General features: G+C 42.1%; 1 protein-coding gene across 1 annotated transcript in view; it reads left to right on the forward strand.

Annotated features, from left to right (window-relative positions):
• CWF19L2 (CWF19 like cell cycle control factor 2) overlaps positions 1-13,460 on the forward strand; it is a 2,067,169-nt gene that overhangs the window by 967,306 nt on the left and 1,086,403 nt on the right. The window contains exon 10 of the mRNA XM_069640682.1: positions 571-675. Coding sequence (XP_069496783.1) covers positions 571-675 — 105 coding nt within the window. The remainder of the gene's footprint in view (positions 1-570; positions 676-13,460) is intronic.

Raw genomic sequence — 13,460 nt, forward strand, 5'->3', positions numbered from 1 at the left:
TGGTTTCTGTCCATTAAACAAGGGAAAGCGTTAACGTGTATGATCTGTGCACTCTTCTTTTTGGCTGTTAAAAAGTAAATGCATTCTGAGCAAGAACCTTTCTTGTTCGTACGGTAAGAGCCGTGCTCTCTCAGGATGGCAGCACAAACAGCGCTAGATCGAATCTTGGTACATTTAACTGAGAACTTTCAATTCTTCGTCCACAGGGCACATTAGCATTCAACAATACCATTCTTCTCAGAGCAATCTAGACGAACGCTGTTGCCTGGTGGTAATTCTTTCAGTATATTGAGCTGAATGAGTGTTTCTTGTGCTAGCAGTGTATTCCCAATTACTTTAAAGCCTTGCCGAGGAATGGTTTTAATCTCGCAAAATATGCTCATGAACGTTTTAGACGAGGCCTCTTTTCCTATAATACTCCATAGATGATGATCACATCCGTAGGAAGAAACTTTAACCCAGAACAAGGGCGTGATTAGATCACTCATGGGGGTTGGCACGAGGTCTATGAGGACTTTAAACTTTGTTTCGAGGTATACACTTAATCTGAACGATGATTTTGTTTTTAAGGATTTGGCATCTAAACTGAAGACAGAGCTGGAGAATGCCCGCAAACTCAGGGAGAGCCAAAGACAAATTCCCTCATCTACTTCAACAAAGAAAAAAGAAGCTGTGGTAATGGTTTATTTCAATATATGTAGTTCGCAATACTTTCATTTGAAATCACCAATGTCTTAAATGTTCAGAAACATATTGCTGCATCTTAACGCTTTCATGAGTTTCAAATTGCAATAAGAGAAATAGTACAGGCTCATCCTCTACTGTAACAGGAGAAAAACAAATGGAGAATTCTGTGTCACTGCAAGATTGATAGGTGAATGTAGAGCAAGCATTGACAAAGCCAAGTGTTTCGGCTACTCCAAATGCATTTGCCTTGCATTGGCATCATATGCCTAGGTACTTAGAACTGTTCAGAGCTATTCCCACCATATGCCCGGTGGGTAACATCATTTGTCAGTTATTGGCATGTTATGTTCTGGTATTTACATTATATGAAGGATATTGGATTCAAAGATCAGGTATTGACATAAAAAGCCCAGGCACACTCACAGTTGCCATATTTTCTTAAAAAGCCCAGGTACACCATTGCATGGTATTGCAATTAAAACCTAAGGTCAACGATATGCAGAGGTTAGCAGAGCACGGTCAGATTTCAGTATGCTCAATTAGCACATCAGTGTTGTATTCCATTGTGCCCAGTTAGCAAAAAAGTGATATGTACATTATTATTATTAACAATAAAAATCACATTATTATTAGGGTATTTGAGAATGGACATAGCTTCGGGAAGCAGCAGAGCCCTTTAGAAGTCAGAGGGGAAAGTACACAGTGAGGAAAGTAGATCACAAGGGATCAAGACAAGGGACCGGGGGAGGGGGGCTAGTTTGGCAACAAGGGACCTACACACAACCATGGGAGGAAACCGGGGCGAGGGGATTGCCCAGCTTGGGGTTAGATGCAGAGTGGCAGGGGAATGGACCTAAGTGTTACGGAGGAGCCATTCTTAAAATAGGAGGGTTTTGCAATCCTTCCTGAAATGTAAAACTGGTGTTGGTTCCACGGTCTGAGTGCATAGAAAGGGAATGCCCGTCTTCTGGTTATTTCATTTCTGCACTGGCAGTGATGAAGTCTGCACAACTTCTGGCGGATTGTAGGCCTTCAGAGATGCTAGCAAGATAGCTTGGGACTTTAGGATGACTGCGTTCTAGATGATGCAGCAGGACTTGAAGGTGATGCATACTTGCAGCGGAAGCCAGTGCAGTTTGATGTGGGTCTGGGTGATGTGGTCAAATTTGCAAAGTCCTTTGAGTCATGTTGCAGCATGCAGGACACATCTCATGGGTGCAAGGATTGTTGCCGGGAAGTCTACCAAAAAAGCATTGCCATGATCCAGGTGGGAGAGGACCATGGTTTGGGCAGCAGATCTGAAGTTTTCTGAGGTGAAGGGCTTGATTTTCCGCAGGAGACAAAGTTGGTACCAAGCCGTTTGTGTCTTCCTTGCCATGTGCTGTTTGAAGGAGAGTTGTCTGTCGATGTCGAACACAAGGTACTTGGTGCAGGTGGCCAACTCTGGTGTGAAGCTCTCGAAGTGCAAAGCAGAAAGCCATGTCTGGGTGTTCGGTCAAGACATGAAAAATACCAGGAATAATAAATTATATAGTTCAAATCTCCCTTTTCCAATTTGCATTGTACAAACCAGGAAACATTCCAAAGCCCCAACAGACCTTCGGCATCGTGGGTTTGCATCAGGTAAGTATGGCACACATCATTTAACATTTAATATTAGTAATGGAAGTTAGTCTTTTACGTTGAACAGTGCTCAATGTTGCAGAAAAATGCATATTAGGTTCAATTGAAATATTATCACAATTACAATATGTAGATTGATCCTTATTCCAAGCTTGCATATTTAAAAATATTGGAAGTTGATAGAAATGTTCTTGCATTACTCTTAGATACCATAGTTAGATATTTGTCCGTATTACCGAAAACAAAACACTGATGAGGTAAATAAGCAATGAAAGACTATTTACGCTCTTCTAATGATATCATGATAAACTCTTGCTTAGATTTTATGACCTGGTTTAGCAATACAATGAAGTTCCCATTAATTAGCTCAGGTTGATTACATAGGTGACTTGGGCCAATGTCTAGCAAACCTTTTCTAGCACATTATAGCCAAGGAACATCCTGTGCCTTCTCTAATTGCAGTACATCATTCAGTACTAATTTATTTGAAAATGATTTGTTATTGGCCCAAACTGAAATCCATAAAAGGGCCAGAGGGTATTGAAGTTTAAATAAATATAGGACCCAAATAGTTATCAGAATATAAATATTCCTCAGCTGTAGCAGATGCTATACCCAAAATCCCATTTTTGGAAATGTTCTTTCAGTTAATGCAAGTGTAATACAATTATTAATAACCCATACCCCAGCACTATTTTATCAATTTCTGCAGATTTGGACTCGTATACCTTTAGGGCAGGGACCACAGCGTAGCCACCATATGCTGTAAAAAAGTGCAAAATACTCAAATTCGATTGCTTCATACGAGATGCCACATAATCCATCATGGAATGCCATGAGTTAGTACCAGAAAACATGATTCCCAAATAATCTGAAATATTCACTCTGGTCAAAACAAGCTTATCCACATAAATAGTTGCAATGTAAGTGACATCAGATTGGATGTTGGCAATTTTAGTGTATTTCCACTTATGCCACTATATCAAACTATATATAGCTTTACCTTTAAACTTGGCTAAAACACTGCCACTAGACCAATGAGGATATGCAGGCAATGATAATTTGAACATTATTTCCAGCATGTTTACAGGCAGCCCATGCCTGTTGGAATTAATTTGATATTAGTAGTCTGTTTTATGCACCAAATCAGGCTTCGCCTTTACCTTATCCATCCAATTGCATAATAAAAAAATGGGCCAACAGACCTCTGCATGGTTTGATACATTTCCCTGAAAACCACTATGCCAGTATAAAGATTGAAATCCAAAGGGGCAGTTATTAACTATCTGTTGCCTGTACATATTTGAGGAAACATGTTAGTGTGTAGCTGCCATGTGGCCACACCACTTTACAGCTGCTGTGTCAGTAGGCAAGACACCAGTAGAGAACCGAGGGTGGTTCACTATACTTTTCAGCCTGTGGCTTTGTGGCAAGCAAGGTCTGTTTAGCAGAGCACACTTTCTCAGAGAGAAAACCATTATTTTGCATAGCAAAAACCAAAACCGCTCAGGATTGCACACGATCGCTGTTCGTAATTCTATCACAAAATCCCTTTCAAAACCCTTTCGGGAATTCATTAAAACCTGTGCAGTCGCACATTCATTTGCACCAACATTGACCCACTCGCAGACAAAAACATTTTACGTAGCAAGGAGATGTTTATTTTAGGCATTCAAAATGTTTCCAAGTATATTTCATGCTGTTATTACTGTTGCCTCCTTGCATAGTTGCTAAATGTGTTTAGTCTGTCACAAAGCTCTGTGGGGAGACTCAAAGAGTGTTGGTTGTTGGGGGCGAGAATAAGAGGAAAGAAATGAATCTATATGAAAATATGTTTTATACTTTTTATTATGTTAAGCAGTTTTTTTACTGCTGTGTTGACTAAAGAAAGAGGCTTACTATTTTGCGAAATGGCAAGAGGTTGGGGTCTCTCAGTGGTAAATGGATATACCACTGGTGATATTCCGCCACACAACACTTGGTGTAATAATTTGGCGGAGTCTGACGCGGAGTCTTTTGGTGATCTACAAGGAAGGTTCCTGCTTACCTGCTCCGAATCCTGCTGAGACACTTGGTGCATTCTATTCTTCATTTTTGTCCTCTTTCTATTGCTACCATTGGACATTCAAAATACCCAGCAACACGCGGAGCGGGCTGCGGAGTCTGACGCAGAGTTTTTTGGTCTTTGGGCTCTGCAAGCACTGTGGCCCAGCTTCCTGATGCGACTCCCATAAGAGAAACTCCTTCCAGGTGACCCCTGAGACACAATCCGCCTCCACTCTTCTTTTTCCCCTCTCCCCGGGCTGACGCACAAGTCTTCAAAATAAAAGGGAAAAGATAGCGAAGTGCACGCCTCGCCACCCAGGCAGACAATAACAACACGGAAACGTCTACAATCTGAGCATAGCAGCGACTAATAGCAACCACCTCAAGTCTGCACACAGTCCCTACCATCCTACTTACGAAGTCACTGTTTCTGCTTGGCTTCGTCCCTGAACTCCGGTGTCACTGCCGCCACTTCAATCGGAGCCATCCGAGCCCCGTCTGAGTGCCGTCGGAGTGCCGTCTGACTGCCATCTAACATTCCCAGGACTTATCTACTATCGAAACCGCGTCCCCGGTCCCTACCACGGGAGGGTTTCCGAGCTTGCAGACTGTGTCACACACTGCGGTTGAGACACCGACTGTCCTCTCCTCCCCACTGCTGCATTTTCACCCCTCCGGACCCGAACAGAGAATTGGAGAGACCTGGAACAACATACCTCCCTTTGCCAGAACCTCACAGAAACAAAGTACCCGGAAAACTGCTTACACCGCAGCCGGACCAGAGCCTCCTACAGCCTGATTCCAGGACACAGGTCAGGACACAAGTCTCTCTACAACTGATAAAACTCAACTGTAGGCGCACAGGTGACCGAAAGGGTTCGTCCCTTGGAACCCGTCCGCCCCACTAAACTATCCCAGTCAGGTTAAGAGTGGCCGAGAGAAGGCTTTGCCCCTGAGATTCTGCCCACTCCACCGCAAACTGCAACAGTCTAGCCACATCTTAACGGGAGACCGAAAGGGCTTGCCCCTTGGATCCCGTTCCTCCACACTCTAAACCATCACAGTTTGGCCACACTCTGCTGACAACTTCCTGGGAGACCGAAAGGGCTTGCCCCTTGAATCCCGCCCCAGTCCATTGCAAACTTTCGCAGTTGGGCTACTTTCTTTTTTTGCCTACAATTTAACGAGAGACTGAAAGGGCTCGCCCCGTGGATCCCTTGCATTTCCAAATTGGGACATCAGACGCCAAACAACCTTGAACCAGGAGAAAACACACAATTTGTCTGTGCAAAGTTCACAGGACAACATCCTACAAGTCGACAATCCACTAATTACTTGACGCACAGAGGCCAAGAACAACTAGACCCCTCTGTCGTCAACCTACCAACATGTCAATGAATCATCAGAACAAACAATCCAATTCTGGTGGGCCGAAACCAGACTCTGAGTAAAATTAGGGGCACCTCCTCCAACTCAGCCGCCTTCGAATATTGTCCAGCTAACATTGGACCAATCGTTTCTGAGGCCAAAGCTAAAACATACTGCCCACGAATCACCCAAGCTCAAGCCTGACCCAAACTTGAACAAATTGCTACAGTCTTCAAGTTCTAGTCATCTGACTCCCTCCCCCCATCTGAGCCATAACAAACACCTACTGGACTCGAGCCAGGCAGTACCTCCTGACCATATTCCATCAAATAATAACCTGAAAGATATACAAACCAACAAACTGAATATACAGAATCATACCCCTCTGGACTCAACTCGAGACACTGCTAGGCCCCCCTTTGCCCAGCAAATCGTAGATCAGACTATACTGCCGGCCTCCCCGCCACCAAGCCCCAAGAGTCTAATCAACCGGCGCTCAAGCAGCAGACTTTTGCAGCCCCAGAAACTCCAGCACAGCTGCAAATCATCACATTGACCTTGGACCAATCCTTGGAAAAACTGAATGTATCAACTACCCACCTATCGCAAAAACAGACAAACATACCCTCAGAAAACCCACAAAAAATAACTTCAAACAGCGCCTACCGGCATCCACCAAATTCTTCATCTTCCACAACAAAAAAAGAAAAAGCAAGACTTGTAAAACTAGCTTGGTAGCAAACCCACAAAACTCAAAAAACAATATATCAATCTACTCCGGAACAACCAACAAGAGAAGCAGCAAAAGTCGCCCAACTTTTCATGGACATTACAGAAATAGAATCAATCATGACCAATGCAGAAAGAAGGAAGGAAATATTTGGCACCTCTACTCACATGAAACAACCAAACTCCACCTCAACCCCCTTCATGAATTTATCCAACCAAAGTAACTCTTCAAAACTTGCCAACTTCCACAACCACCAGGCAACTTCTTTACCTATGAACCAGAAGAATCCTTTCATACACCATACCTCTCAACTGACGAGCACCAAACATTACCGGTTCTACAGCCGTCGGACGACAAAAACAATAGCCCCACAACGGAAAATCCTGGTTCCGGTGACCAAACAATGACAGGATCCCTACCACCATGTTGGAGCTACAAAACATGCTGATCTCAGTCATTTCACAATCCATGATACCATTTCTAAAACTTCAAAAAAACATGAAAGACAATATTCGCGATCAAACGACCTTACTTGCCATGATCCACTCGAAGCAAATTTACACTGAAAACTTTATCACCACCATTGAAAACCGCTTGAACACAGAACCTGAACAATCGAATCTTTGGCAGCAAAGACTGTTTGAAATTGCCAGAAGTGACCGAAAGGAAAAATCCCAACTAACTTCTGAGGTAATGTCTCTCCTAAAAACCCACCACAACATCAGGTGCCGATCCCTTCTTTTCAAACAGTCCAACAACTTCACTCTCGTTCCTTGACTGCAAACTTAGTCCAGGAAACTTTAATCCCAGAATCATCCACCTCGTGCCGGCTTCCAAAAGAATCCATAGTCAACTTTTCCATTGTACAACAGACAACCTCAAATCCACCAATCAAGACCTCTACAGAAGCATACCAAATATTCTCTCAGACGAAAAAGGTCCCAGAACCCAAATCAAGAACGACAAAAAAGCCCAATAAGAAACAGAATGGATCAAGAGCCTTCCTACGAAATGTAACAAACTCAGAAACAATCCAACTATCGTCACAAAAAGAGTCAGAAAAGAGACCGGGTGCGTAACCCAGGAAAACACCTCCCTGTCCACTGCAAGTGATCCCATCAAACAAGACGACTGTTCCTCAACTAGAAGACGTACACTGACTACTGAAGCCCTCCTTAATTTAACTACTCACACAGAACAACAAATCTCACACACCTCCATACTCTCACACCAAAATAATGACTCCAGTCTCATAATTATTGACGAATATTGCATTAGCAATCCACCCAGAGTCATATAGCTACAGAGAAATCTTGGATGTTTCACTGCAAGATGAAAATTCAATCACAGTCCGCTCCATAGCGTACGATCAAATTTCGAACGACGCATTTGACTATTCAACCGCCAGCTTCAATAATGCTTGCCTTGCTCTACCCCAGTTCGTCGACCCCTTCACCAAAAGAGAAATTAATGCATTGTGGATAGAAAATATCATTAGCAGACCTACTCCAATAATTCTAAACAGGACCAACGTCCTATGGCTCTTCCACGCAATCCCGCAGCTATCCTCAATCTGCACCAGAGATATCAACCTTGTCACATTCGAAGACGACCTGCAGTTGGACAGAATCTCCGTAGAATTTCAAGATCCTTAGAACGAATTCTATCAATGCGGCACTCTCTTTCCAATCTCGGTTTTGACTGCTGGCGGATAAAAGAAAATACATACTTCAAAGCACGAAACCCGCGACCCTTGATACATGAAGTATTACAACAAGACAATCCGACATCAATCCAAATCGAAAAAACCTTCATCAACCCGGCGCACTACTCCCTCAGCCTGTGGGCCCCAATCTCTTATCCAATGCCACACACAATTTATAGAAAATACTGCTCGACATCAACAGCCAATCAGAAGAGACTACGACTCATATTCATCATACACAACAAGCTCCTCAATTACCTACTCATAACCATCAACTGATACAGAGGACACCTTGTTGCTCTGTTCATGGAATACTAGGTGCAACTCCCATCTATTCACTCAGCCCCCACGAGAATTTGACACCTATAATATCTGCCTACAAGAAACTTGGCTTAGTACAACTCCCTGTTGTAATGGATTCCTCACCTATCTAAACCCGGCAATTGACAAAAACCAAGGATTGCAACCAACACAGAAAACATAAACCCCTAGATTCAAATAACGATATTAAAAATCAAAATAAGTCCGTCTATCGCACAACACAAGACTTCATCTTCTGTAACTGAAAGAAAAATCGCAATTTTCAACCTTTATTGGAATCCAGCAGCAATATCTAACAAAAAATTCATCGGAGTGTTTCTAACAATTGACAAATTGATTGACAAACATCACAAAGTCGAATTCATACTCTGTGGAGACCTAAACCTCCACACCTCAGAAGCAATAATCATAACAAATTATCCATACAGGCCAGAAAATGGATGAAAGAAATAACCATTCGCAACTTTATTCTAATCAAGAACCCCATCCGGACTTGGTCTAGAGGAAACTCAACTGCCATAATCGATTTCATATTTCTAACACCGCATCTACATACATCAATATTGAAAGTACAAACTCTTCTCTCTGACAAAAGTGACCACAACCGACTAGTAATACACGGCTGCGGCCTGAGCAGACCATCTCGGACCCAACCGCAAATCCATCTTGAACTGACTGGCACAACAACCAGATTACGGATACCACAAAAAGCAATCTTATCTCTGGCAAATGCCTTTCAAAACGCAACCCTGAAAGACCCGGACAAGCTGAATTACCAATGGTTGTTGATTCCCTTCCAAAAAGACTCGCGCCCTCTAATGTTGAAACAACACCAACACGCATACAATGAAGAAACGGCAGCAAAACAACAACAACTGTGGAAAACACTTTGTCAACTACGAAGGACAAAAAATACAGAGAACCACCATGAAAGCAAGAAAAATAAAGCAAAAATATTCGAACTGGAGAAAATCATAACAACAAATACTCCAACAGCTTGATGCCGAAGACATAATGAAAACCTACAAATCTCACAATACGAGAGAACTCTGGAATCTATTAAACAATAACTCTGACAGCCAACATAAACTCACTGCCAATATAACGCAAGAAAGTTGGATTCTTCACTTTTCTGACATCTACAAAATGTGCCTTACTGATCCACCTGTCAACTCATAGGCAATAAAAACAAAATGGCAAGTATAAGCAGACTACGACGACATAATCCGGATGATCCAAAAGCTAAATGGCTCAAGGGCCCCCACCCCCGACGGTACTTCTAATGCGACCATCAAGCAAGACCCCCCCCATCCTGGGCCACCTCCTTCAACTGACTAATACCTTAAACTAGATTCCGAACTTATGGCGGACGGCCATCATAGTCCCCATTTTATAAACAAGGTCCGCGTGATGACCCAGCAAACTTCAGGCCCATCGCCCTCTTAGACCCTCTTGGAAACTATTTGCTTCAATTCTACTCAAACAACTAACCAGTTGGGCAACACATGCAGGCACTTTTTCAGTCAGACAAACAGGATTTATGCCAAACGTCAGAACCAACATCAATCTCCTTCTGACTAACCTAATTAAACATGAAGCGATCAAAAACCATACTACCGTATTTGCAGCCTTCATTGACCTACACATGGCCTTTGATGCCATAGCAAGACATAAACTATGGACAAAATTGGAGGCATGGAAATGTCCCCAAAACATCCTAGAACCAATCAAACTTCTCTACTCCGAAACATCGATCACAGTCAGATTATCGAAAGCCGGTGAAACCACACTAGCAATTCGCACAACAAACGGACTAAAACAAGGCTGCCCACTTGCCGCAACTTTGTACAATCTCTTCACGGCTGATATCGATGAACATCTTATGAGCACTGTAACAAACCCTTCCAAGATAAACTCCATCCCGCTTCCAGTGATGCTCTACGCAGATGACATTATCCTCCTTGACAAGACAACAATAGGACTACAAAGCAGCCTTGTTGCTTTAAGTGGATACATGAAACTAAATAAACTGTCCATCAACAAAACAAAGGTAATGTCACTTGCCAAGATGCCATTCAAAAAGGAAAAACATCTATCACTCAAACTCGATGGTACATCACTAGAAACTGTTAACACCTTCAAATAGCTGGGAATTCCAATAAACCAGTCTAAGGCAAAGACCCATTGGCTCGGAAAAATAGAACAGAAATCACAAACTCTGGCCAGGCAAGGCTGTGTGCTTCATCGAAAATACGGAAAATTCTCCTTCAAACCTATCATAGTCTATTACAGACATAAATTCAGACCCGTCATTACTTATGGAACAGAGGCAATGATCAATGCAGCAGCTGTAAAATGGACCAAATATGAGGCAATATTCTAGCGTAAAATGTTACATCTCCCTCCGTCATACCCGATGCCGAGAATAAGACACGAGATGGCAACACAATCACTGGACTCCATTGTACTCTGGAAACGACTGGACATATTTCGCAAAATTCTAACAAATCACAGAACCCCAGCCATACAAATCTTGAGGGCCCACCCGGACACTTTTAATAATGCTGTCCTACAAGACTAGAAACTCATCATTTCACAAGAAATGGTTAATGAAGACATCTCTGAGGAACTCTTAACTCTCCGCCCGCAACAAGCAAAAATCAAACTTATGCGCAATGATTGGCTGAAGACGATCCAACTAAAACAAACCTACCAACAGAATCTTCATTGCATCACAGAGATCCAAGGAATTCATGAACTACCCAAATATCTGTCCATCTTTCCTGATACCAATATCAGAACAATCTTCATGAAAATACGATTAAACGTAATACCAACAAGTTCCAACCTCACCGTCTCAAGACTGATACCCTTCACCGAACAGCACTATCGATTCTGCAAAGACAAACTAGAAACTCTACACCACCTCGTAATGGAATGCATGCTACTCTCAAGCCAAAGAGAACGATTCAGTGCTTTTTTTGATCTTTCATCGCAACAAATGGAACCTGAAGAACGATGGACTATCTTATTGAATGGGCAAAACAACAAATACATCTATACAATTGCCTTGTTTCTCCAAAACATTCTTGAACTTTAGTGTCATTGAGAAAGCCAAAAGCTTCCCACATTTCTAATGTTAACTGTGAGATAAATGAAAAAGTTTATAAATAAACTACCAATCTACTCTTGATTATATATTTCTGTCTGAGGATTTGAATTTTGTATGCATGAATTTTAAGGTCTTAGACTCACAAAAGAGTGATCATAGTCTCCTTGTTTAACTTTAGAACTTGACCCTTTGGCAGACTTTGAAAAACCTTTGAATTTATGTCTGGAAGTTAACTCAAGAAATCGTGCATTATTATGGAAACCTGGCCTTGTAACCAGATTTAATAATGTTGTTTTGGGTGCCGATATTGCTTCATAGGAGGCACTATTGGATCCCTGCACTTATGAACATGTGGTGCAGGACCTTTTGAAGGGTCTGGTAATAGTCACTTCTGATGGGTCAGCGATTGTTGGGCAAGAAACCCACAAGCATACCTTTTTAATGAAGGGGTCAGAGAAAGGAAGCACCTCCTGCATAAATCAATTCAAGACCTTAATAAATTGAATGCTAACTTTCAAAAGGAATATAATTCTCTGAAGCAGGCCTGTACAAACGGGTTAAAGGTAATTGGGCCAAATTCTATACAGCGGACGCTGAAGCCATGTTGCACTGTCAGTCAACGAAACTCAGCCTCGTTTTGGAAGTTAATAAATAAGCCAGAATCTCAAAAACAGCTTCAGATGCAGCCTATTGCGCCTTCAATCTCGGAAGATAATTTTTTGAAATTATATTCGATGGTTGGTACAAACTCAAGGTTCTCCCGTTGTGAGGTTAAGTGGAAAGATGTTATGCTGATTGATTTGTTTGCCATGCATGCCTGCATAATGAAAAGTAAAGCATCCAGAGCCCCCGGTCCGATAGCGTAGCCAATGCTACATTTAAATCGAATGTACCTCTGTGGTCGGCAGTTTTATAGGGGCTGTTCAATAATATCCTCTCCCTAAATTCTTTACCACCATTGTGGAGGGGGCTTTGATTATCTTAATTTATAAGAATGGTGATATAGAATGCTCCCCAAAAACTACGGGCTGATTTCTCTTTTGGATTCGGCTAGCAAAGTCTTGGACAGTTTAATTCTGCAGGAACTTCAGAGTTGGGAAAGGGTAACGTGGTGTTTGGACGCAAATCAATCCGGATTTAAGAGGGGAACGGGCATGGCTCTAAATTGTTTTGTAATCCATCTTTTATAGACTCAGGCCCAGTGCCAAAAGCAACCTATTTACTGAGCTTTCTTAGATATTATTCTGGCTTTTGACTGCATGAATAGAGTTGTCCTCTGGCATACATTGGTGAAATTAGGGTGTCCTTCAGGTATTCTCAGGATTCTGATAGCCTTGCACTCTAAAACAAAGATAGAAATACGTCTGGATCAGACGGGTGACACTACTGCTTGGATTAACACCCATGCAGGGCTTCTCCAGGGTTGCGTGGTGCCCCTTTTTTGTTTAATGTGTATATTAGTGACATTGACGAAGCACTGCAGAGTAAACCCCTCAACCTCCTGAAATTGGGTTGTATGGCTATTAATTATTAAGCCAATGCAGATGATATTGTCCTGGTTGATGCAACACCTATTGGACTCCAACATGCCCTTACTGTAATTAATTCATACTTTTTGAATTTAGATTTAAATCTGAATTTTAAGAAGTGTAAAATATTGACGCTTAATTGCATCAAGCGTAAAAAACAACAATTTGTTTGGATTTTGAATCTGACAAGGTTGGAGTTGATACCTAGATTTAAATATCTAGGGGTAGTTATACATGCAAAGCAGAACAAACTGTTGGAAAGATCTAATTTGAGGAATCAGGTTTCCGTTAGTGCCTTACATACGGCTAATCGACAAAAAAGAGGCATTTTTCCTTTTC

This window comes from Ambystoma mexicanum, chromosome 7q, assembly GCF_040938575.1.
Source record: "Ambystoma mexicanum isolate Mex_15411 chromosome 7q, UKY_AmexF1_1, whole genome shotgun sequence".
Classification (NCBI taxonomy): domain Eukaryota; kingdom Metazoa; phylum Chordata; class Amphibia; order Caudata; family Ambystomatidae; genus Ambystoma; species Ambystoma mexicanum.